Genomic DNA, 22,964 nt, shown 5'->3' on the forward strand with positions numbered 1-22,964 from the left:
AACCCATCCTGGAATATGTGGACCAAGGAGTGCTGTGTGAAGTTGATTCCGGAAGCGTTGCGTGGGCTGGAAGGCTGGGACGACGATCGAGTCGCATGGCTGCAGAAACAGGCGCAGGAAGAAATTAAGCAAGAGGACTTGTGGTGCCGGGAGGAAGTGTTCTGTTTTGTGGCGACGAAACCGAAGCAGAGCGACGGACAACTTTCGGAGCTAGCCTAATATTCAGCATCACCACTGGAACTGCTCCTTATCGCCCGAGACTTCTTGCTGCAACAGATCCAGCACCTTTCCTAGCCCAGATCTAGCCACACTTAGCTGCGTGTCCGACTTCACTCTGCTGTACATCACCGGGCAATCTCTAGAGTCGCATCTGACCTCGTCATCAGGAGACAGATTCGCGCAGGAACGGCAGACACCGTGCATATCGCCTACCTTCTTCTCGGCCTTCTGCAGCTTTCGGCGCAGAGTTAAGAGTGTCTCTTGCCGGCGCTCTTCGCGACAGCGCTGACACAGCGGGAGAGCCTGCTCGGCGTCCTCGGGCCGAATCGGTGGCAGACGTGCACGGCAAGCGAGGCACAACGAAGAGCCCATGTAACTTTCCATCGTCTTCTTCCCTTTGACAATCTCACCGTCACGCGGACCTCCCAGCATTCGAATGCGTTGCACCTTTGGCATATCGTCATACCACTGCCGTACATTCGCGCCGACAAGATTGAAGATGCGCTCCAGCGGTGGTATCAGGTTCTTCGAGATGTAGTACTCCGCGTCGAGCTCGGCGCGCTCATCGTTGATAAGTCTTTCCGGCTCGACGCATCTCTCCCACAACCTAGCTCCAGGCGCACCGGCAATGACGACGTACGGCACACGTTCACCATACTGGGGCTCGGTTCTCGGATCGCGGAGCATCCTCCTTGTTGCTATCAGAGCTCCTGGTGGCGGGGGCCCTTTATCTGCGTACGTCCCGAGCTTGACTTCTTTGGCGAAGCAGAAATCCTGTATGCTGAACTGACCACCCATGATCTTCGCGCATTGTTTCTGAAAGTACGCTTTTACTTGACTAAGGTCGCTCGTCCGGAACAGTAGCTTCAATGCCTTCTCCTCGATCTTCTGTTCTGCTGGTGTGCCGTCTCGCCTCACCGTCTCGATGCCTTTGGCATCGAACTCTGGCTCCGTCTGAGAAGGTGACTCATACTTAAAACCAACATACCGCTTCTTCGCGAGCAGAACGCATGGATGGTACACCTTCTCGAACTTGAGTTTGACCGGTCGTGGATTCATATCTGTGACTGCTTTCGCAATCTGGTTGCCGATCTCGAACGCCTCTGCCTTGCTTCGACCTCTAAGAGAAACGAACAAGGAGTCTGTGTCACCATACACAACCTCCGCGCCCCATCGCGCCGTATGATGTATGAGTGCAATGGCCTTCTCTAGGGTCTCGCGGCCTGTCTGCACAATGCTGTCTGCAATCTCTGAACATGGCATTCTGCCGGAGAACGAGGCTGATGTGTAGCCATACGTCACGTTAGCAATCAGCTTGAGCGCAAGCTGCCTGTTATTGAGCAGCTGCTGCAAAGTCTTGTCACCCTTGTCGACCTTCATGCCGCTCTTGACCATGACTCTAGTCTCGAGGATCTCGCCCAACATCTTCGCCAAAAGACTCTTCCGCATTTCGGGCTTGACGTACATCATGCCGTTTGGACTGATATTGATCTTGTCTTTGACCAATTCGAGCAAACCCGGCTCCCGTTTGAAGTCCGCAAACCCGAGCTTGTTCGTCCCACGCCAGTCCGTGATTCGGCCAAGACAAGTGGAGTAGCAGAGATTGTACGCTATCATCACACTTGGATATAGAGACTGAAAGTCCAAGACGAGTAGAGGTGAGTTGTAGAAGGCGGATTGCGGCTCCATCACCAGTGGCAAGCATTCCAACGCATTCTGGGCCCCAACCTGCTTTCTAGACGGCGAGACGAGCACAAACGACTCCGGCTTCGCGATACGGAACATCAAGCTCTCGACCTTGAACTGACTGCCTCTGCTGAAGACAGAGAAGAAATCAACCCCAAGCAAGCGAGCCTGCTCCGACGTCCTTGGTATTAGCTCATTGGCGTCAAGGATCTCAAGGTCTAACACTGTGCGAGTGATGAGATAGTCAAGCACTTTGGACAGGTCTTTGGGCTTGCTGCTGGTATACCACCTCGTCAGCGTCGAAAAAGGGTAGTGCGGTATGCGTCGGTGCAGAAGGTGGAAGACCACATTCTCCATAGTGTACTGCAATAGGTTGAGCTCGGATCTCATTGCGCGCCACACATTGATTGTGTGCCGGCCAGTGATGCGCACTGTAGAAGTATGTGTGAAGCCCCAGCGGTCGGCATCTTTACCGAACCGGCCATGAGACTGCGACCTCATGCGAGAGAACTCGTCGGGCAAATTGTACTCGTATTGTAGCCGGGCACGCTCAATCAGATAGCCCCAACTGCTATTGTGAACCTCGAAGCCGGTAAGTATGTCCGGGTCGTACGTTCGCACGATCTCGACCATGCGATTGATGACGTCCAACTCGCTGTCCTCCGCATCAATCTGCACTCCATTGCCGACAATCTTGCGAATCTTCTCGGACATGAGCTGGGGTTCTACGGCGCCCTTGTCAAGCACTGCAATGCCCATTTTGACGCTTTCATCTTCCATCTGCTCATCGGCCAGACACCAGACCACGAAGCTTACCTCGTCCCGCTCTGGGTCGGGCGCGAGGTCTCCGCGGCTGTTGATGTGCACCTCGAGGGCCATGGTAGACATGTAGCCCGTCTCGTGCTGTACGCTCGTGCTTTTCTTCTTCTGGGAGTACTTGAAGCCATGCTTACTCTTCTGCGTGGGGCCATCGATCTGACTTAGCTCAGGCGCCGGTCGATTCTTCCGCTTGATTTGCGACGCAGTAGGTGGGCCGTCGATCTCAAGCGCATCCAACTCGTCTATGTCGGCATCTGTCGATGCTGCAGTCTTCAGCCAAGCATGCACTTCTGCATGTGTGGGCGGTGGCTGCATGATCTCCCAGTTTTTGAGCGTGCATTGTTTCCGTCGTCTCAGATCCTCAAGATCAAGTCTTGCCTTCTCGTTGCCCGCGCTTTTAGCATTTACATTCCCAGCCACTTTGCCGAATGGTGGTATATAAGGAAGCGTCTTGCTCTCCAGCCGAAACTCCTGCCCAGCATATTCCCGTGGCCGGTCAGGCACGTCTCGCTCATTGCTGTAATACGCATCCTGATAGATGACATGCGGATCCAGGCTCTGTACGACTTCGTCGGATGACGGCGGAGTATGGCCGAAGATCAAGACGCCGGTCTTAGCCGAGAACGCGAAGGAGGATTTGTACTTCTTCGCCACCTCAGCGCTAATCGTAGGCCTCGTCGTTAGATGGGTGGATGTATCAGCAAGTTTTGACGACGACAACGCAGCAATCGGCAGGTCAGAAGTGAAGGATAGCACTTTCTCGCTTATCTGTTGCGGGATTTTCTGAGGTCCAAGATCATCCCTCTGGCTAAGTCGCATCTTCGTTTCCGGATCATGTGGGTTCTTAACAGTCACGAAATTGAGCTTGTTCTTTTGCTGAGGGGAGGACTGCGATGAGTGCTGAGAGCATGATGGTTGCTGTATCGTTGGTTGAAATGCCGGCTTATGAAGCGCTTTCTGTTGTGGCACCGCCCGCTGGCAGCTTGGGGGCACATCTTCAAGACCTTCATCGTCCGGAACACGACCAGCCGCGGTAGTAGGAGATTCGGTGTCATTTGGCACCATGGAAAAGGCCACTCGTTTAGTTCTTGGGGCTCCGCTACTGTCCACTCCAGTCTTTAGTCGCTTGTGATCGGTGTGGTGGGTATCCGGCGCTTCCCTTTTGTAGCCGCCATGTTGCTCCACGCTGCGCAGCGTCTCCTCAGGGACTGGCACATCCTCAACATGCTGCGCATGATGCTCGATCTCTTCAGGAGGACCGTTCGCCTTCGCCTCGTCCAGAGCCCCGTCAAGTCTCGCATTATTGAGCTTTTGTTGCTGCTGCAAAGCTTGAGTCTTTGCGACCTCTTCATCACTTCCATAGCCGTCATCAAGTGACAGCTGTGCAATGCTGCTCATGTCAACCAGAGCCATTTCTCCAAGCTGACCATCGTTGGCCTGACCTTGATGGAATCCATGCAGGCCACCGATATCATTGTCGATCGTTGCGAGTTGGTATTTCCGGCTCCACTCAGCACTTAGACGTTCGTGAAACAGCTCGTTGACGCTGTCAAGCACAGTTTGCACACCATCAGCCTCCTGCGGACCGGCGAAGGACTCGAAGGACATGTCAGTACCGCCTCTGGCTTTCCATTCCTGCCGTGCGAGTGCCTCTACGCTTTCTCGAAACTCTTCCTCATGCCTCCAACCGCCTTTCCTGTCATTCCGCGGATCTGCGGACATGCTGACCAAGACCTCCGGCGGGAAGGGCGACGAGGAGGGATCAGTGATGCCCATTCGCTTCTTTCGCCTCTTGGTTTCATCTTTCCACAAACCAGCCATCGAATGAACGAGCTTCTCCTCTGGTGGCAGGTTCTCAAGCGATGCTAGGCGCTCAATAAAGGAATAGTGAAGCTCCCTCGGTTGGACTTCGTGTCTATTTAGTATATCCTCAACTCGAATGTCAAGCTCGAGCTGGCAGTGACTCTGACGTGGGTAACGCTGCTCATCAAGGATGCTACCAGGCGGTATACTACGGTCATGCCAAAAGTGACCTGGGTTCTCCAGCTCCTCGAACTCCGGCACTGGCGCTCTCCATCGCACTTTCTCCGCTTTGACTTCGATATATGCACAACCATACAAGTTGAAGTCGCACATCCATTGCAGAAGAAACTGCAGGTGCGCTTCGTATGGTTGGATTACTTGATGCAGAATGGCGCCTTGGAGCAGAAGGTCTGCAAACCGCGTCATGTGTAAAGGGTTTAGTAGGTAAATCTTGAGATAGTAGCGGTAGCCAACATTGTATCCGAAGAAAGGGACGCCTTTCACAAGCGAAATGTGAGCCACGAACGTACTATTCCTAGCATTGTTATCGTACGGATTGCGGCGATATGAAAGAGCCAGCGCATGATCGATAGAGTGTCGCACGGTTGCTATGTACTTCTCCACCTGGTCGGCATCGGGTGATCCGGCATACGAAATGAGGAGGTATGGTAAGGCGCCGTGGATGTGAGCGCAGACTTTCTGGCCTGTCTCCGTCGCGCCAAACACTCGAATGATCGGCACATGGGGTAGGTTGCCTCTCTGAGTCGATGAGAGTGCTTTAGGGCCCCACAAGAGCGGATCAAGTGAAGTTGGTGGGTGTTGGTAGTGGTCGACGCAGTTGAGCCGCACACGGAAGACATCCTTAGCCATGGTCGCGGAAGTAGAGAGAAGGCCGGATCATCATGACTCCATATAGTTTACTGACTCCTTCCCAACCTATCCGAGACTGCCCGTGCGAAAGCAGAGTGTCATTGGAAGCATCTAAGACGCGACGTTCGATGTTTACACATCGCGGCGAAAACGAGTCTAACCTGATCTAGGCGCCCACGGATCCGGCTGGGTGAGCCGATTCCTCCACTATGTACTCTTTCCTGTTCACTGTTGATTTCAAAGGAGTATGGTCCTTGGCCCCTTCAAATCTCTGATCCAACAGTTGCATTCCAAAATAGCAGCATTGAAGCGATCGACGTGTATACAGCTTCGTACACGAGTTTGACAGCGTTCCGTGACAAATGTAAAAGTCCAAGACCAATGCTTGGACACTAGTGTCATCACGTCAAAGGCTACTTAAGAGCCGGCAAATGGATGTTTGTGACTTCAAGAGACGGTGGAGCAAAGAAATCAGCGACCTTAGACCTTGCGACCTCACTTAACACCAAGCAGCCTCCGCGATGCCTGGCGTGGAGTCTTCGCCGCCCTACCAATTCTGAACTCAACCGGAGCGGTTGAATATGCTACATACCTTCTCCGGAATTCTAGTTACATATGCCCTTCTCTTAGGGACATCACTTGAAACACAAGGGTGCTGAGGAGTATCGCTACATGGGCGACAGAGCCAGCGTGGCTGGTCGATCACAGTGCAGTCAAAAATCCAGCATGTTGGGCGAATGATACTCCTCTATCTGGTAGATTCCTACCATGAAGATGTTGTCATAGCACCAGCAGCATCTTCGATGTATGTGGTCTGGATCACGGGGGCGTACCAAAGCACGTCCGTACCCTAGCCAATAGCTGCGACGAACGTAGGTGCACCACAGCCGTGACAAGTCAGACGGTAGAAGAACATCATCGCCTTCATCCAACCTGACGGATGGGCATCCTTGAGCTTCCGGAACACCTCGCTGTGTATCGAGCATTAAGTTGTAACGGACCGGCATCATGAGTCGTCGTCGTTCAACAGGTCGTCCAGATCATCATCATCCCATCCACCCTTCCTCCTCTGCACAGTGACCTTTTCGGTCTCCTGTTGCTGCTCGCTGACAGCATTCAAGATATCTTTCAGCTGCGTCTCCGAGACCTGCCCTCTCAGCTGGCCGCTTCGCGCAAGCATGATCAGCCTGTTCTCAACATCTTCTGCCCTCGATGCCTTCACCAGCCTGATGCGACCCAATCTATCTGCTGCGGCCGGCTCGAGTATCTGCGAAAGGATTGAAGACCGTACTTCGGCTTCACGGTTTCTGCGCTTGATGTCAGCTACAGCCTGGGTGATTGCAGACTGTCGAAAAATATACTTCTGCGCATCTTCTTGTCCTCCACTTTGACTGCCGCCTTGCTGCGACTGTAGCTCTTGGCGGCGTGCCTGCCTTATCGCTTCCAAGTCAGAGTCGCTCATGGTTGGAGAGTTCTAAGTCAACGAATTCGGCATGACTTAGCGGCGCCGGGGCACGTGCTAGCGTGCAGATCATTTCAATCAGCGACTTGGACGCGCTCCTCAAATCACGCGTGAATGAGGGGGTCACATTGATCTGCTCTTGGACGTACTCCATGTCCATTAAGAATAAGGATATTGAGAGGCAAAGCTATGCGGAACAACATTATGGCATCTAGACTTGAATGCATATACCGTGACTCTCCGTGGAAGTCAGCTAAAACGTTGTGCAACTCCGCCAGCATCCTCGTGAAAACCCATGCTTCATGAAGTACCACGATATTGACGTCGCGCGCAGGAGCTGTTCGCTAGCGAGAGATAGAGCGGATGCTGATACGGTCTATCAGTGCCGTTGAGTCTATATACGTATCGCCAGCGAGCACCTCGTCATCCACTAGCAGCCCGAGGACTGTACGTTCATACAGAATCTGTGATACCTATGGCATCTATGCCGTCGACAATACTTTAGACATTAGCAGGATCTTCAGCACTGCGAAGCGACGTAACGTCATTCAATTGCTGCAACTGATTTTCCGGCCTTGAGTGCTGTGCGTGTGATACCGGCCATACTGTACAGCGTGGGATAGAAGTTCACGATCTGGGAATGCCTTTGAAGCCGCTTACAGACCGGACAAAATCTTGCTTAATGTGCCTACAATATCTATGGACCTCAAAGGGCTGGCTTCACTGCTCCGCCTACACTCCGCAAATCCGCAGAAACCCCGCTTCAGATCGATGAAGAAGTCACATGACGTTTTGCGAGACGACCCCTCATCTGGCCTTGTCGTTGCGAAACAGCAAAACCGCCGTGGCGTGCGAGCTCCAAGGTACTTCCGGTCACGCAATCGCTATGCTTATTGCAACACGCCAGAAGCAAATTACAGTCATCAGACTGGTCACAATCGAAGATTGCACCATGATTACGACTGGAACTGGCGAAATGCCGGCGGGGTCAACCGCACTGGCCATCGGACATTGACTACAGAAGCCTTTCAGCATGAATAGCCCAACACAATCGTAGCAGGACGGTAATAACAGTCGGCTTTGTAGTACACCATCGAGCAGGGTCAGCCTGTTCTTTGTTCGTCCACGCAAATGCCTTAACGATGTGTCCGCGCTTATGAATGAGTGCTGCAAGAGAAGCTTCTGCCACGCTTCGATCCCTCCGCCTTGCAGCCGACCGGCAGGCACAGCGATCATCAGGTACCGCACCGTAACCATGACGGAAATACACAGCCTGATCGCGAACGCTCTGCGCAGAGCCGCATATTCCAGAGGCAATGTCATCCCAACCGGCTCTTGATTGGTCGAAAACCGATCGGAGCCAGACTGCAGACCCCTTGTTCCCGTCCTGATTGGGAATTAGTGGCGAGCACGCAATTGTCCAAAATTTGACGTAGAGCGGCCCAGCATTTCAAAGCACAACGCCGCGGCCGGCGATGTGGATGTAGGCAGAGGGGTGGGTAAGTCGACATTTCCTGTTTCCTTTTGTCTTCCGCTACGATCTCAAAAAGACTCCATCTTGATCTCGAGTTTTCGTGGAACCAGATCTTGCACAAAGTGAACCTCGAAGAAAAGCAATCATACCGCAAGTGGCGAGTATACTATCCTACGCACACAAATCCACAATGGCGTTCAGGAACCGGTCAAGCTCGTCAGAGACAGAAGCAGAGTCTGGGTATGCCAGTGGATCATCGACACAATCGTTACCGGACATATACTTCACTCGGCCGCACTTGAAGTTCATCAACCAGCAACTGTCGAAGTTAGAGCCGGTCGATGTGCTGAAGTGGTGCCTTACATCACTCCCGCAACTGTGGCAGACGTCAGCCTTCGGATTGACAGGCCTTGCGATCATGGACATGATCTCTAAGCTTGATTATGCCATCAAGCCAAACATCGAACTCATATTCCTCGATACACTCTACCACTTCTCGCAAACGCTAGATCTTGTTGAGCGAGTGAAGGGACGGTATCCCGACCTCAAGATCCACACGTACAAGCCGGAGGGTTGCGAGACGACCGCGGATTTCGAACAGAAGTTCGGCGAGCGGTTATGGGAGGCAGATGAAGAGCGTTATGACTACGTAGCCAAAGTTGAGCCGGCGCAGAGAGCATACCGTGAGCTTGATGTCAAGGCTGTCTTGACTGGCCGAAGAAAGTCGCAGGGTGGGAAGCGTGGCGATCTGGACATCATCGAAATAGATGATCAGGGCGTAATCAAGGTCAACCCGCTCGCCAACTGGACCTTTAAGCAAGTACAGGCGTACATCAAGGAGAATGATGTCCCAACCAACGACCTTTTGGATCAAGGTTATCGGTCTGTTGGTGACTGGCACTCTACTCAGCCAGTGACGGAGAGCGAAGACGAACGCGCTGGTCGATGGAAGGGCCGCCAAAAGACTGAGTGCGGCATCCACAACAAGCGTTCGCGATACGCCATGTTCCTGCAAGAACAAGAAGACCAGCGGCAGCGGGAGCTCAGCGAGGCCATTCAGAACGGCCTGAAGATTGAAGCTACCTCATAGTGATGCCTTTTGATTTCCGTTTGGTTCACCACTGGCGCCGGACATGTTACGCGATCGATGGTGATTGGCTTACTTGTGTAGTGCAGTTTTAGCATTGGCGTTGGGTATGGGGATACCTATCTACCTTACGAAGAAAAGCAGGCATTGCATTGGCATTAGTGGGTGGCTTGATAGACGCTTGAACAGTCCCATCTATATGCAGCAAAAGCTGCCGTACCGACATATCTAGCACCATTGTCTCCTGTCGGCTCCATCGTCTCATGTATACCCCGGCCTCACATTCGTGAAATTCTGTCTACAATGGTGACTATCGTACCGCTGAGTCCCTGCTCTTGGTATAGAGTTGGCGAAATGCATGGCGTAAGGCGTGTCGGCTTGCTTGATGGCGTGATTGCATTGTGGGGAAGATTTTTTGGGCTGTTCGATCAACAATCACTGGTTGACAGGCATTTCGCACTTCCTCTGCGTTGCGACATCTTACTCGTTAGAACACTCGCCTTGCGTCTTGCGTCGACGAGCAGACTTGTTGCTTGGACGTATAGCCTCGTGGAACGTAGCATCTGCATGAGAATTGATCGACCGTAACGAAGGTTGATCGTTCAACAGCCGACAATGGCCAATCCACCTCATGGTTCGTTACCACTCTTCCAACTTCAACATGATGTGACTGACCATTTGGCCTTGTAGGCGGCGTATTGAAAGACCTCGTAGCTCGCGATGCTCCGCGAAGAAAGGAACTCTCCGCAGAGGCGGAAAAGCTGTCAGCTATCGTTCTCAATGACCGGCAACTCTGCGACATGGAGTTGATCCTCAATGGCGGCTTCTCACCTCTCGAAGGTTTCATGAGCGAGAAAGACTACAAGGGCGTGGTTGAAGACAGTCGTCTTGCGGACGGCAACCTCTTCTCAATGCCAATATGCTTGGACGTCAATGAGCATGATGTGCAAGAGCTGGGCCTCAAGTCAGGTGCTCGCGTGACCCTGCGAGACTCCCGTGACGATCGAAACCTGGGTATCATGACCATCGAAGATGTCTACAAGCCGGACAAGGACAACGAGGCTAAGAAAGTTTTTGGTGGTGACCCTGAGCATCCAGCGGTCAAGTACCTCTTCACCCAGACCGGCGAGTACTACGTTGGCGGCAAGATCGAGGCCATTGACCGTCTGATGCACTACGACTACGTTGCTTTGCGCTACACTCCTGCCGAACTACGCCTCCACTTCGACAAGCTCGGCTGGTCTCGCGTCGTTGCTTTCCAGACTCGCAACCCTATGCACCGCGCTCACCGAGAACTCACGGTTCGTGCTGCTCGCAGCAGGCAAGCCAACGTGCTTATTCACCCTGTGGTTGGCATGACCAAGCCTGGCGACATCGACCACTTCACTCGCGTGCGTGTGTATCAGGCTCTCCTCCCTCGCTACCCCAACGGCATGGCTGTGCTTGGCTTGCTACCACTGGCGATGCGTATGGGTGGCCCACGCGAAGCGATCTGGCATGCTATCATCCGTAAGAACCACGGTGCAACGCACTTCATTGTCGGACGTGATCATGCAGGACCTGGCAAGAACAGCAAGGGCGAAGAGTTCTACGGCCCTTACGACGCACAGTACGCGGTTGAGAAGTACCGCGATGAGCTTGGCATTGAGGTTGTGCCCTTCCAGCAGATGACCTACCTTCCCGATAGCGACGAGTACCGTCCAAAAGACGAAGTGCCGAAGGAGGTTCGCACGCTCGACATCTCCGGCACAGAGCTGCGACGTCGTCTACGGACGGGCGCAGACATCCCGGACTGGTTTTCTTACCCGGAAGTTGTGCGAGTGCTACGCGAATCGCATCCTCCACGAAACAAGCAAGGCTTCACAGTCTTCCTTACGGGCTATACTAACTCCGGCAAAGACGCCATTGCCCGTGCGCTCAATGTTACGCTGAACCAGCAAGGTGGCCGGTCCGTCTCGCTGCTACTCGGCGAAACAGTTCGCAGTGAGCTGTCCTCCGAGCTGGGCTTTTCGCATGAAGACAGGAACAGGAACATTGCTCGCATCGGTTTTGTCGCCTCCGAGCTTACCAGAGCCGGTGCGGCCGTTATTGCGGCCCCCATCGCGCCATTCGAGAAGTCGCGAAAAGCTGCGCGAGAGATTGTTGAGAAGTTCGGCAGCTTTTACCTCGTCCACGTTGCAACGCCACTCGAGTACTGCGAGAAGACGGACAAGCGTGGCATCTATGCTAAAGCGCGGAAGGGCGAAATTAAGGGCTTCACGGGCGTCGATGATCCATATGAGGAGCCCAAGGGCAAGGAAGCGGACCTCGTGGTAGATATCAGCAAGGACAATGTAAGGACGGCAGTGCATCAGATCGTGCTGTTATTGGAGAGTGAGGGTCTTCTTGATCAGCTATAAGCATCTACGCCGACCATTCCAGCTGAGCTCCGGGTGAAAGAAGCATACAGCCATAGACAAAAAGTTGCTAGCAATTAGCAGGATCTATCGTTGCACCTTACTGCGCGCGCACGGTGCCAGCGTAGAATACATGGTTCCATAAATGTGCGCTCACATCTTCAAGAACGCCTCTAAAGCATCCTGTATCTGCCGCCATCTGCTCCGCAACAGAAGCAGCTGAGTGGACGGTCCTGATCCATCGACAATCTGTTCCTCGATAATCGTAAGTTCACCTGTCGCATCATTGTGGTACCTTACCAGTAATGGGTGCATGAAGCGCAAAACTGCCGGTGTTTGGTCCTCAGTCATGTCCTCACCGTTAGTGACGAAATACTCCCACTCATTGGAGGTCAAAAGCGCCGCACGAACAGCTACTTGAGTCTTAAAACACAGCTCGTTCTCAGCAGGCAGCAAGGCATACGCTCCCAGAAAGCCAACGTCCTGTAGTTTGTCCCGTACATGTGAATCAAGCTTCGGTATTAACAGATGGTCGAGACGTATGTCGTCGTCTTTGTTACGCAAACCGGGTGGTGATTCGCAGATGAAGCCATAATGTACGAGGAGTTTATCGTTGGAGTGCGCGCCGTATGTGAAGAGCACTTCTTCCCCGGCATCTTACACCCTGGTCAGCGACTAGAAATGGAAGCGCAAAGGTTCTGATCGCTCACCTGTTGTTGTGTACTCCATACATCACGTCACGAAATGGAGAGGTGGGAACATGAAAAGTATAGGAAAACTCACCGTAGTCTCGATTTGCAAGCATTTCATACCCATTGGACCGCTGGGACACGTTGCATCCAGTTCCAGTCGGCCCGTGGTTAGTGTAATCGATGAACGGGCACATCACCATTGATCCCGCCTTGCCCTTGGGAGGCTTCCAGTGGAAGCTACGACTGTTCACTATCGACCAATAATAACGGAAGCGCTGCTCTGTGACCCTGGCGTGCCTGAGGAAGGTGTGCACAGAACCCACGTCTTTCATGTAGTCGTCTTGCTGTCTCTGAAGCGGTTGTTGCACAGACGGTGGCAAGAGATCTTGCAGACACCCGTCCCATCTCATTGGCATACCCTGTTCAAAGTCTGTGTCTGTGGGCCATGTCGCTTCCCACAAAGCAATAGCGGACACTTGTGTCGCGCACGCTGCGAGCACGCTCACCGCAAGTTGTGCTTGGGGAGATGCGTGTTGGAGGTTATGCTGTTTAAGAAGCGCTGAGTCCGGCTTGAACATGGCCTTCTCCGGAACGAATAGGATGCGCTGGTTCTTCTTCACCGAGGCCGTCGTTACCAGTCCTAGACCGCGCCCTGGAAGTCTCGCAGGCTTTACCTTCCCAATCTCCACGCCGCGTGCTTGTGCCCATTCGGTGAAGGCCTCGTGCCGCTGCATGTCACTGTCAGGCGGGACTGCAGGTTGGGATACCTTCTTGCGCTTCGCTCCTCTTAACGACATGGCGCCTCCGAGCTTGGCTCACGAAGCGTATTCGGATACCATCTACACGGTTATTCGCGAACTTAAAGTCAAAACCCTACTGAAGACGAAGGGAAGCAGCAAGGCAGCAGCCGTGGCAAAGTTGCCTCGGCTCGGGGCCTCTGCAAGCGCGTCTCGTGACTAAATCAATCCAAGTCTTTGCGCAAGCACTCAAGTGTCTTCTGCGAAACAACTAACGCCTGTGTTGCAACACCCTGTATTGGCGTCATGGACACCGCCGACATTGAAGCGCAAGTCGAAGACTTGAGCAGTAATATTGATGATCTTGAGGAAGCGCTTGCGCCGCTACTCAAGACCGCCCTTTCCACAAGTGCCAGCAAATTGCCTCTGCTGGATAAAGCTAAGCTATACGTTCATGCTACGTATGCAATAGAGTCCATATTGTTCTCTGCTCTGCGCCTAAACGGCGTAGACGCGAAATCCCATCCTATCTTCCAGGAGTTGAATCGAGTAAAGGAGTACTTTGCGAAGATTAAGACTGCTGAGACTGCTGGCACGAAGCGGAGCACTACCGTTGACAAGGTGGCGGCGGGAAGATTCATCAAGCAGGGGTTGGCTGGAAACGAGAAGTACGATCGGGAGCGGGCAGAGCGTGTTGCAAGGGAGCAGGCTGGTGCGAAGAGAAAGTTCCAGGAGCTTGCGGGGGGTGTTGGGACGCACACGAGGTTTGACGGCGCTGCCAAGAGACTTCGTGCTGAGGAAGACGCAGTCGCCGTTGTGCGAGCCAGTAGTCTGGACGACGAGGACGTACCTGTAACGAGCGATAACGCCAATGGTACGTCTGCGCAGGACAAGGAGGCTAGAAGGGCCGCCAAGCGCCAACGTAGGCTAGAGAGGAGGTTGGCTGAAGATGCAGATGGCGCATCATCGACTGACATCGCTCAAGAAGGACAGCCACGAGACACCATGGTCCACTATCCAGGCTCTGAAAGCACGAACGAGGCCTTAGCTGCTCTAAGTGGCTCTTTGCACCAAGCGGAGACGAAGAGGGTGAAGAAGAAGAAGCGGAAGAGTCGTGGCGAGACCCAACAAGAGCTTGAAGACAAGCGAGCAAACGAGATGAAGTGAGGAAGAAGCTCCGGTTGTATGTCGAACAATGCTGCTCAGAGTCGCCTCACAGGCATAAAGCGCTGGCAAACAGTCCAATGAAGCTGTATAACCAAGAGAATTTGGAACTCTGTACAGGTTGCGAGTGATGCAAAGCTCTGCGTATATATTCTGTTCGTCTCCTAACATACCGTAGCACAGACTGCAGCGTGCCTTCCTTCGCAATTGTATACCGTTAGCGAATCACGGAAAAGCATTCACTTCATTGGCTCCCCGCAGCCCTCACTCGTTGCCGCCGCCTGCCTTATCCCAGGAAGTCTCCACTTTAGCCATGCGACGCTGCAGCTGCTCGGGCCTCAACCCCAGCGAGTCCCGCCTTCGCTCGTGAACCTTGTCGGAGGACGTCCGTTGATTCTCGACAGACACGTCCGTCTTCGACGCTGCAACGTTTTCTTACCTAGATTGTCTTGATCGCAAACAGATCGGCGTGCTTCGTCGAGAAGAAGCGCGCCGCCGGCTCGCTCCGCACGTGCCCCTCCTCGAACCCCAACGCCGCACCTCCGACTCGGTGATCGCGGCAGGCTAGACCGCAGCTTGCACGAGCTTGACAAACGGCGACGTGAAGAAGCCGGGAATCTCGAGTCGTGCTGCAAGCTCCCACACTCCTCAGCTCGAGTACCACTTCGAACCTTATCAGCGGCAGAGTCATTGGAAGCGCAGGCTCGTAGGTCATATCCTTGGGACCGGTACGTGGCGGTCGAGACACACTGTGTCGCACGGCAGGAAGGCAGACAGGCAGGCACAGTTGGTACTCTTGGAGGGCGTGAGGGAGCGCGGTCAAACATGGCGACACCGGCAACGCAGTCACTGAAGGTGGGGTTCGAGATACCGCAGGACCACAATGAGACATTAACGGTTTATATAGTGTGTGGTAACGGGCGACGGTGCTGTCGGCAAGGTACGCATCTGACGCTTGCTGCTGCTGGAAAGATGTGGCGCTAATCCATTAACAGACATGCCTTTTGATTTCCTATACAACCAATGCCTTTCCGGGAGAATATATACCCACAGTGTGAGTCCCATGCTTATCACTGCGCCGTCGGATCTATACTAAGCAATCCATGCAGCTTCGATAACTACTCAGCGAGCGTGATGGTCGACGGCAAACCAATCAGTCTCGGGTTGTGGGATACAGCGGGACAGGAAGACTACGACCGGTTGCGACCGCTGTCGTATCCGCAAACGGACGTCTTCTTGATCTGCTTCTCGATCGTCAGCCCGCCATCGTTTGACAACGTCAAGGCGAAGGTTTGTTCATTCACTTGTCATGGGAGCTTTCTCCATACGCTGACTAAAGCTCAAGTGGTTTCCGGAAATCGAGCATCATGCGCCTGGCGTACCAATTATACTGGTTGGCACCAAGCTTGACCTTCGAGACGACCCCGAAGTGAGGGAGCAGCTCCGTCAGAGGAAGATGGCGCCAATCTCCTACGAGCAAGCGGTCCAGGTGGCCAAAGAGATCAAAGCAGTCAAGTATCTAGAATGCTCAGCGCTCACCCAGCGGAATCTCAAGAGCGTCTTCGATGAGGCTATCAAGTAATCACAAACCTTACTCGCTTGTAGTCTAGGCGCTAATTTCCTTCCCAGAGCCGTCATCAGCCCAAAGCCAGTCAGCAAGCCGAAGAAGTCGAAATGCACCATTCTTTGACAGCGGGATGCATCCCGCTTGGCGCATTTGCAGCGCATTGTTTCCGCAGCAGCTATAGATTACGAAAGCGTGTCATTGAGCGCGTCAGCACGGTGTTCAGTCGAGTCCTCTTGGAGATTGGAGTACTCGGTGCAGGCAGTTGCAGACGTTAGCGGCTGAGGTATACGACTGGCGCAAGCTTATGGACGACGTGCGTGAATGGCACCAAGATTTTCGTCATGGCGGAAAGGCTTTCCCCCCGTCTTGGTCCTGCATTCATGATGGGATCCTTGATACGGAGAAAACTGATGTTCTACTGCATACAACCGCCGAGGCAGGTCTTACCCGGCTCCAGCCTCCCTACTCTGTTCCTCAAACGCCGTCCTATACACCGCCCCCGCCCGCTTCAAAGCCTCTACAGTTGGCCGCACCATCTCCTCCACCACCTTCTTCCCGCCACCCAAACCCGCCTCATCAAACCTGAACCTCTTTCCCGTTTTCTTCTGATACTCCCTCATTTTCTCCACCCTCGCCTTCCGCTCCTCCTCCGCCTGCTCCGCGACCGCATTAATGCGATCGAGACTTCGATCCAGCGTGGCGACGAGTTGCTGTAGTTCGGCCGTCCGGCTGCTGTCGCCGGAAAGGAAGAGGGTCCAGAAGTAGTGCAGGAACTCGGTGGTGGTGTTGTGGGTTATGGTGAGGGTGTCGAATAGGGGCTGCGATAAGCCGGAAAGGAGAGACTCGGGCGAAGTGGGGTTGGAGGTCTGCGAGCGCCTTTGCGAGATTGATGATAATATGGAGCGGGAGGCGGTGTCGAGGGACTTGTGGGAGGCGACTTGGGCTGGCTTAGCGCCGTTGGCGGTAGTCGCGCCGTCTTCCATTTCTTCTTCGTCGTCATCTTCGTCGGATTGAAAACCGATAGCTTCGTCAAGCCGCAGGACTCCGTTATCGTTGGCAGGCTGCAGTTGTGCTCGGATATCTTCAATCACGACCTCCGGATCCTGCTGCGCATACAGCTTGGCATCGGCACTCCACTCGTCCTCATCCTGCTTTCCGGTATACCTCGCCTGCTCCCTCACATTCAACACAACCCGATTGTCACTATCCTGCACTGCCAGATCTCTCAGCCGCAGCTGCTCGAACGTGCCCTCATCCATACCAATGGGCGCATGCGCTTCCCCATCTGCCGGCGCAACATGACTCAGCAACTTCTCGCTCATGGAGTTAAGGATATGCAAGATAGGTCGATCATGCTTGGCAGCCCTCATCTCATAGTCGCCCTCCAAATGAAAGTGTGTGTTCTGCTCGTTGCCTTCCAGGTCGATAATGTGAGGCACGTGACCAGCAATGCTCGCGGGACCCGTATCCTCCTCGTGCTCGAGATACCGATCCAACACAGGATCTTGCGGATCATTCTTCTCGATCCTCAAACCCTTCAGCTTTTTCAGCAACCGACTAGCAAAGAAGGCACTCCAGAATCTCCTTGCGTCGGCGAAGGGCTTGGGCACGGTCTCATTGAACGCTTTCCTCACGACAGGATATTGCTTGAAGATCAACGCCACCTGCTCTTTAGTCATGTTGAGTGTCTTGATCGGCTCGCCGTCGGGACCGATGACAGTATTGTACTTGATTTCGGGCAGGACGTTGTACTCTCCTTCCTTCTGCGCCTTTTCAATTGCATGCGCTCGCAGTAGATGCAAGCGCGTAGACCAGAATTGCGTCGTAAACTGCGCGACAGATACCGACTCGGGCTTGTCTTTCAAGGCCTGGTTGAAGCGATCGTACAGCGGTTTGTTGGCCTGCAGTAAGCTCCTCTGCAGCTGGAAGTCGTTTCTCAGCTTGTTGTCATCGTACCACGCCTCATCCGTACTTCGCGATGACAACGCTTTCGCGATAGCCATCGCGGCACTCTGCCCTGCACTCTCTCCTCCATCTGCGCCGTTCGACGTGGCCTTCAATTGCTGCGCCGCACTCGCCTTGCCAGCTGCAATGACCCCTCTCAACGCTTCGGTCACTGCCTCCTGCTCCTTCCTCGCCTCCGCAGGACTCGTGAAGCTGAAGACATAGTTCTCGTCCTTAACAATGACTCTAAGCGCGACTTTCTCGCTGTTAGCAGGTGTTTGTTGGAGATTCGTGATCTCCGCTATGGGTATTGTCACGGCGGGTGAAGCATTTGCGGGCGTTGATGGAGTCCAGAAGAGGTACTTCTGGTCGTCTGATAAAGTGAGATGGCCATCTTTCTTCTTGTACGAGACCGAGGCGCGTGTAGAAGGCATACTGCAGAGCGTGGTCGAGGTTTGGGTGTCGTCGGTTTCTGTGGCTTGTCATCGCCGAGGGGCGAAAATGATTGGCTGGGCTATAGTGAAGCAGAACCTCACTTTACAACGTTCCTTACCATTCTGGAAGGCACGCAACTCGACATTAGGTACTGGAGCGTGGACTGCGAGGCCTCAGCGATGGGCCTTCGTCGTTTCTGCATTAGTGGATAGGTCCGATCACTCGTTCAAGTATGGCAGCACAATCAGGCCTCCACGCAGCTGCAAAGGATGGTCGACAGGATCGCATCACAGCCGCATTGAGCAATGGTGAGGACCCGTCGTCTCTTGACCATGCCGCATGGACAGCTGCAGAGTACGCAGCCTATTATGGCCATGTTGGGCGCTTAGACGAGCTGCAGCCGCCGAACCTGCAGGACAACGCCGCTGAACTCGCTTTCTGTGAAGGCGATGATGTGAACTGGCTGAGCGGCTACGAGAACAAGTCACCCATTGACAGTAACGTCATCATCGTCAACTTCGGGCCCCTCGACAGCGTCAACGATGAGCGTGTGGTTGAGGTCAGCTCTTTGGACGATCCGCTTACGCTGGAAGTTGATATCAAAGGAGGCAGTGGTGATAAGTATACCTTACACCTTCCAGCGACGAGAGCTACGATCTACCAACCATGTATCTTTCGAACTTCGGACGTGAGCGAGGCGAAGCTCCTCTTCAGGCTTCATCGGCAAGGCGGCTCGGCGGACAACATCATCAGTTCCGGCATTGCATTAGTCGAAAGCCTGAATCAGCCTGACCTCGAAGATGTTCGTCGATATCATAGGGTCCCGTTACAAGCCACGCATGGAGACTTGAGTTTTGCCGGCCATGTGAACTTCTACCTGCAGGTGATCAAGCCATACGCAGGCGCAACGGAAGCGCCAACCAACAAGCCCGCAGGCATGGACTTTAGGAACCGCATAGGAGGGCACCGAGGTTTGGGACAGAACAAACAAGGGTGGAAGTTCTTACAGATGGGAGAGAACACCATCGAATCCTTCAAAATGGCTCACCAACTAGGAGCCGGATTCGTGGAGTTCGATGTCCAAGTCACCAAGGATCTGATACCTGTAATCTATCACGACTTTTTGCTCAGCGAGACAGGTACTGACGCTCCAATCCATACCGTCTCTTACGAACAGTTCATGGCGGCTAGCAAGCTGCAATTCTCGCCCGCCCGACGCGACCGGAGAGTAGCCGATGACAGTACCCTTGCCCAACCGCAAATGGCAGACTTCAGTGCCCGTATGGGGCACACGCTCGAGTACAAAGCCAAAGGCTTCAAGCCAAACACTCGTGGAGTCTTCATTCAAGACTCCTTCACCACGTTCAAGGAGACTCTCTCGCAGGTTCCCTCGGACGTCCCGTTCGACATCGAGATGAAGTATCCCATGCCCTTTGAATGCCGCGATCACAATATGAGCACTACTTGGCTCGAGCTTAACGTCTTCATCGACACTGTTTTGAGCACAATCTTCGCCCACGCCGGCAAGCGACGGATCATGTTCTCATCCTTCAGTCCCGAACTCTGCATCGCCTTGTCACACAAGCAGAACCACTACCCTGTCTTTTTTCTGAGCGACGTAAAGGCTGCTCCTGGAGTTGATGATCCAAGGGCAAGCAGTCTGCGGGATGCCGTGCACTTTGCGAGGCGGTGGGCTCTACCGGGCATTGTGGTGGAGTCGAGCCCTCTTATCGACTGTCCAAGGTTGGTCAAGTATGTGCATGGGTTCGGGCTGCAGTGCGCCACGTATGGTGGGAGGAATAACGAGCCACAATGCACGCAGGTACGTGACCGCACATAGCCTGAACGACGATGCTTGGACGGCTGACATGTTGTGTCCAGATCCAACTTGATGCAGGGCTCGACGGCGTGTGCGTGGACCGAGTGCACCTCATCGCGAAGCACTGTAAGCTTGGGTAGAAGTCAAGCCACTTGGTCTGCGTATTCCTCAACGGAAAAGGTCTACACGGTCTCCAGGCAGTCTTCGTATGAGCTCGTCATAGAGCCCCACTCTGCATATCTTTCGGCAAGAATGTCTTCCCAGATCAGTCGCCACTTGTCAGAGACTGCAGGCGCTTTGACAGTGTCGAACTCCCACCCCAACCCGGCAGCCACCCTCATCCTAAGCCACTCGTCAGCCGTTCGCCCGTTGGAGTCGATCGCATCCGGCACAATCCCAGTGAGTACCGGCTGCATCATGTCAAGAGCCTCTAGCGAAGCGAAGAGAGCGAGATAGTGCAGCACCGTCCGCGCCTCGTCATCCGCCTCGCACACATCAGCACCAAGGCGCAGGAGTGTGCTCAGCGTCTCCAATCGATTGAGGCGAATCGCCGCGGTGACTGCTCGTGTGTGGTATCTCGCTGGGGTGAAAGGGAACACCATCTCAACGGCTTCCGGCGATCGCTCAGCGGCAAAGTGCAGAGCGCTCTCGTTCATACCAGACGCTTGCGTTGTGCTAGCGCCGAACTTCAACAAGACCGGGATATGCGCATTCTTCCCACTGTCATCGATGGCAATGTACAGCGGAGTCTCCAAGAAGAAGGGCGTCGCCTTGTTCGGGTCAGCCTTAGCCTCGAGCAGTGCCAGCGACAAGTCAGTTGCAGGTGTGTGCATCGTGTTGTGCAGCGGGCCCCACCCACCCTTCTCAACAATATTGGGGTCGGCGCCATAGCGAAGCAAGATCCTACCCGACTTGGTGTCGCCCCGAGAGCCACACCAAGATAAGGCCGTCCGACCGTACGCATCTGGCTTGTCAATGTCGGCTGTCGAGGCCTTAAGCACCTCCTCCAGGTCCGCGTCTACCTGGCCGAAGATTATCTTGTGCAGCAACGGGAACTGCGCCTTCTCGATGAAGGAGCTGCAGTTCTCGAAGCGACGGGCCAGAGCCGAGCAGGAATCCCCCGGCATGCCTTTCGAAAATGTGATCAGGCCCATGATATCCGCCGCGGTATGATGCTTGCGGTCGGCCAGGTAGATGTCCGCGCCCTGGTCGACCAAGAACGCCGCCATCTCCGCTCGCTTCTCGAAGAGTGCTATCTATCGCCGTGTGTCAGTCGGGCCACGCGCCGGGAATGTTGATTCGGGATGGACTTGCGTGCAAGAGGCTTTGTGCGCCGTTACTCGTAACGTCGTCAATGTGCGCCGTCCCTCTCTGGAAAGCATCCTTGACGAAGTCGATGTTGCCGAAGGAGACTTCCTCCCACAGCGCGTCTCTATGGTTACGGAGCCTTGGAATCCGGAGCAGCATCTCTGGCGGGCGGTTAGCGGTGGCCGTGATGAGCACCGCAATCGCCCAGCTCAGGAACCAGGCGGGGAAGACATAGAGCAGGCGGAAGGTGGTGCGGTCGTTGCCCATGCATCGCTTCTCATCGCAATGGACGGCTGTCCTCGGCCGCATGGTGTAGCCGATGAGAAGCTGACCAACGACTTGATCGAGGAAGCGAGGCGTGGAGAGCCGGCCGTATTTGTGGCAACGACAGCTGCACAATGGGAGACAACCAGTGCTCATCCGGCGAATGCTGCATTCGAGACCAACGGTGCTGCTGCTGGCTGTTGCAGGAGGCTTCACGGCGTATGACGGCAGACCATCGTCCATCTTCTCCGGAGACTGCCCGGCCGGAATCAAAGCCGCAAGCTGACGCATATCGTTGATCTCGTCGAGCACGGCGGTCCGCGAACTCACCACCGACGTCTGCACATCCCCAATCTGAAGCTTCAGCTCATCAATCTGATAGACGGCTCGCCTCGACGTGTCCACGGTCAACAGCTGGAACGTCTCCATCAACGTCTGCTTGAGCGCTCGGACTTTGCTCCGCGCTTGATTGATGGCTTTCTCGTTCTTCAGCCACGCCCAACCTTTCGTTCTGACAAAGGCCCATCGTGACTCCGCCGGCTGCAGCATGTTACTGAGTGACTGCAGCTCGAGCTTAATCTTCCCCAGCAACACGGCCGCCCGCTCGGCGAGGCCGCGTTGGTCGGCCCGCCATGGCTGTTCCTGAATGTCTTCGCAGCTGCGGAGCAGCGCTTCGAGGTCTGTGAGCTCATTCTGCGCCGCGAAGATTTCATTCGTGCCGTGGTAGAAGGCGCGGAGTTTCTTGCCGACCTGGGCGGCGAGTGTGCCGACTGCGATGATGGAGGCTGTGAGGGACAGCGGGTCCGCCATTGAGCCCGCCGAGGCTGATGACGACGACGGACATGTAGACTTCCACTTCTACTCCGGGGTCTCACTTTGTTTGCGAAGGTGGTCGGTCCGGAGTGAGTTCACGTTCGTGATAAGTAGACATTGCCAAGACAAAGGCAGCGAGGCGGAGTGCATACAGGTGCTGTAGCCTCGTTTTTGTTACAACTCGCCCAAGCCTGGTCAACCATGCGCGCTCATTTGGCTCATGCGGCGGCTCGACCTATAGCAATTCATTATCATATCTGACCATGCGAACGGCTGCTGCACGATTGCGCGTGCACGCAAATGTGCGGCCTCATTTCTGAAAAACTGACTGCTGGCATCACCGTTTGGTCTCCCCCGCAGTCCTCCAACGCGGCTGCCATTGCCAATACTGTATTCTAGGACGTA

General features: G+C 54.3%; 11 protein-coding genes across 11 annotated transcripts; 6 read left to right on the forward strand and 5 right to left on the reverse strand.

Annotated features, from left to right (window-relative positions):
• Positions 1–228: 228 nt before the first annotated feature.
• On the reverse strand, positions 229–5,686 carry BAUCODRAFT_120942 (uncharacterized protein; the record flags this gene model as incomplete). The annotated part of the gene is made up of 3 exons (XM_007676671.1): positions 229–2,582; positions 2,640–5,388; positions 5,576–5,686. 3 exons carry the CDS (start codon positions 5,684–5,686, stop codon positions 229–231), a joined length of 5,214 nt encoding a protein of 1,737 aa, XP_007674861.1.
• A 415-nt stretch (positions 5,687–6,101) lies between these two features.
• On the reverse strand, positions 6,102–7,254 carry BAUCODRAFT_411183 (uncharacterized protein). Its single transcript, XM_007676672.1, has 3 exons — positions 7,009–7,254; positions 6,759–6,916; positions 6,102–6,704 (listed from the first exon to the last, which is right to left on the reverse strand). The coding sequence occupies exons 2-3, from the start codon at positions 6,857–6,859 to the stop codon at positions 6,404–6,406; spliced, it is 402 nt and encodes a 133-aa protein (XP_007674862.1). The 5' UTR covers positions 6,860–6,916; positions 7,009–7,254; the 3' UTR covers positions 6,102–6,403.
• A 266-nt stretch (positions 7,255–7,520) lies between these two features.
• On the forward strand, positions 7,521–7,999 carry BAUCODRAFT_32042 (uncharacterized protein). Its single transcript, XM_007676197.1, has one exon. The coding sequence runs from the start codon at positions 7,559–7,561 to the stop codon at positions 7,898–7,900; it is 342 nt and encodes a 113-aa protein (XP_007674387.1). The 5' UTR covers positions 7,521–7,558; the 3' UTR covers positions 7,901–7,999.
• A 219-nt stretch (positions 8,000–8,218) lies between these two features.
• On the forward strand, positions 8,219–9,789 carry BAUCODRAFT_411186 (uncharacterized protein). Its single transcript, XM_007676673.1, has one exon. It carries the CDS (start codon positions 8,524–8,526, stop codon positions 9,421–9,423), a length of 900 nt encoding a protein of 299 aa, XP_007674863.1. The 5' UTR covers positions 8,219–8,523; the 3' UTR covers positions 9,424–9,789.
• Positions 9,790–10,035: 246 nt separating this feature from the next.
• BAUCODRAFT_22883 (uncharacterized protein) lies at positions 10,036–11,819 on the forward strand (the record flags this gene model as incomplete). The annotated part of the gene is made up of 2 exons (XM_007676105.1): positions 10,036–10,054; positions 10,111–11,819. The coding sequence occupies 2 exons, from the start codon at positions 10,036–10,038 to the stop codon at positions 11,817–11,819; spliced, it is 1,728 nt and encodes a 575-aa protein (XP_007674295.1).
• Positions 11,820–11,969: 150 nt separating this feature from the next.
• BAUCODRAFT_67154 (uncharacterized protein) lies at positions 11,970–13,242 on the reverse strand (the record flags this gene model as incomplete). Its single annotated transcript, XM_007676463.1, has 2 exons — positions 11,970–12,472; positions 12,600–13,242. The coding sequence occupies 2 exons, from the start codon at positions 13,240–13,242 to the stop codon at positions 11,970–11,972; spliced, it is 1,146 nt and encodes a 381-aa protein (XP_007674653.1).
• A 264-nt stretch (positions 13,243–13,506) lies between these two features.
• Positions 13,507–14,645, forward strand: BAUCODRAFT_32044 (uncharacterized protein). The gene has a single exon (XM_007676198.1). The coding sequence runs from the start codon at positions 13,552–13,554 to the stop codon at positions 14,410–14,412; it is 861 nt and encodes a 286-aa protein (XP_007674388.1). The 5' UTR covers positions 13,507–13,551; the 3' UTR covers positions 14,413–14,645.
• Positions 14,646–15,234: 589 nt separating this feature from the next.
• BAUCODRAFT_67613 (uncharacterized protein) lies at positions 15,235–16,099 on the forward strand (the record flags this gene model as incomplete). The annotated part of the gene is made up of 6 exons (XM_007676501.1): positions 15,235–15,264; positions 15,317–15,349; positions 15,405–15,463; positions 15,519–15,699; positions 15,755–15,987; positions 16,039–16,099. The coding sequence occupies 6 exons, from the start codon at positions 15,235–15,237 to the stop codon at positions 16,097–16,099; spliced, it is 597 nt and encodes a 198-aa protein (XP_007674691.1).
• Positions 16,100–16,259: 160 nt separating this feature from the next.
• BAUCODRAFT_411193 (uncharacterized protein) lies at positions 16,260–18,407 on the reverse strand. Its single transcript, XM_007676674.1, has one exon. It carries the CDS (start codon positions 18,352–18,354, stop codon positions 16,420–16,422), a length of 1,935 nt encoding a protein of 644 aa, XP_007674864.1. The 5' UTR covers positions 18,355–18,407; the 3' UTR covers positions 16,260–16,419.
• A 99-nt stretch (positions 18,408–18,506) lies between these two features.
• BAUCODRAFT_32047 (uncharacterized protein) lies at positions 18,507–20,305 on the forward strand. The gene has a single exon (XM_007676199.1). The coding sequence runs from the start codon at positions 18,588–18,590 to the stop codon at positions 20,193–20,195; it is 1,608 nt and encodes a 535-aa protein (XP_007674389.1). The 5' UTR covers positions 18,507–18,587; the 3' UTR covers positions 20,196–20,305.
• Positions 20,306–20,546: 241 nt separating this feature from the next.
• Positions 20,547–22,845, reverse strand: BAUCODRAFT_411250 (uncharacterized protein). Its single transcript, XM_007676675.1, has 3 exons — positions 21,489–22,845; positions 21,034–21,430; positions 20,547–20,944 (listed from the first exon to the last, which is right to left on the reverse strand). Exons 1-3 carry the CDS (start codon positions 22,554–22,556, stop codon positions 20,898–20,900), a joined length of 1,512 nt encoding a protein of 503 aa, XP_007674865.1. The 5' UTR covers positions 22,557–22,845; the 3' UTR covers positions 20,547–20,897.
• Between the last annotated feature and the right edge of the window lie 119 nt (positions 22,846–22,964).

The sequence above is a fragment of the Baudoinia panamericana genome (assembly GCF_000338955.1).
Source record: "Baudoinia panamericana UAMH 10762 unplaced genomic scaffold BAUCOscaffold_4, whole genome shotgun sequence".
Taxonomy (NCBI): domain Eukaryota; kingdom Fungi; phylum Ascomycota; class Dothideomycetes; order Mycosphaerellales; family Teratosphaeriaceae; genus Baudoinia; species Baudoinia panamericana.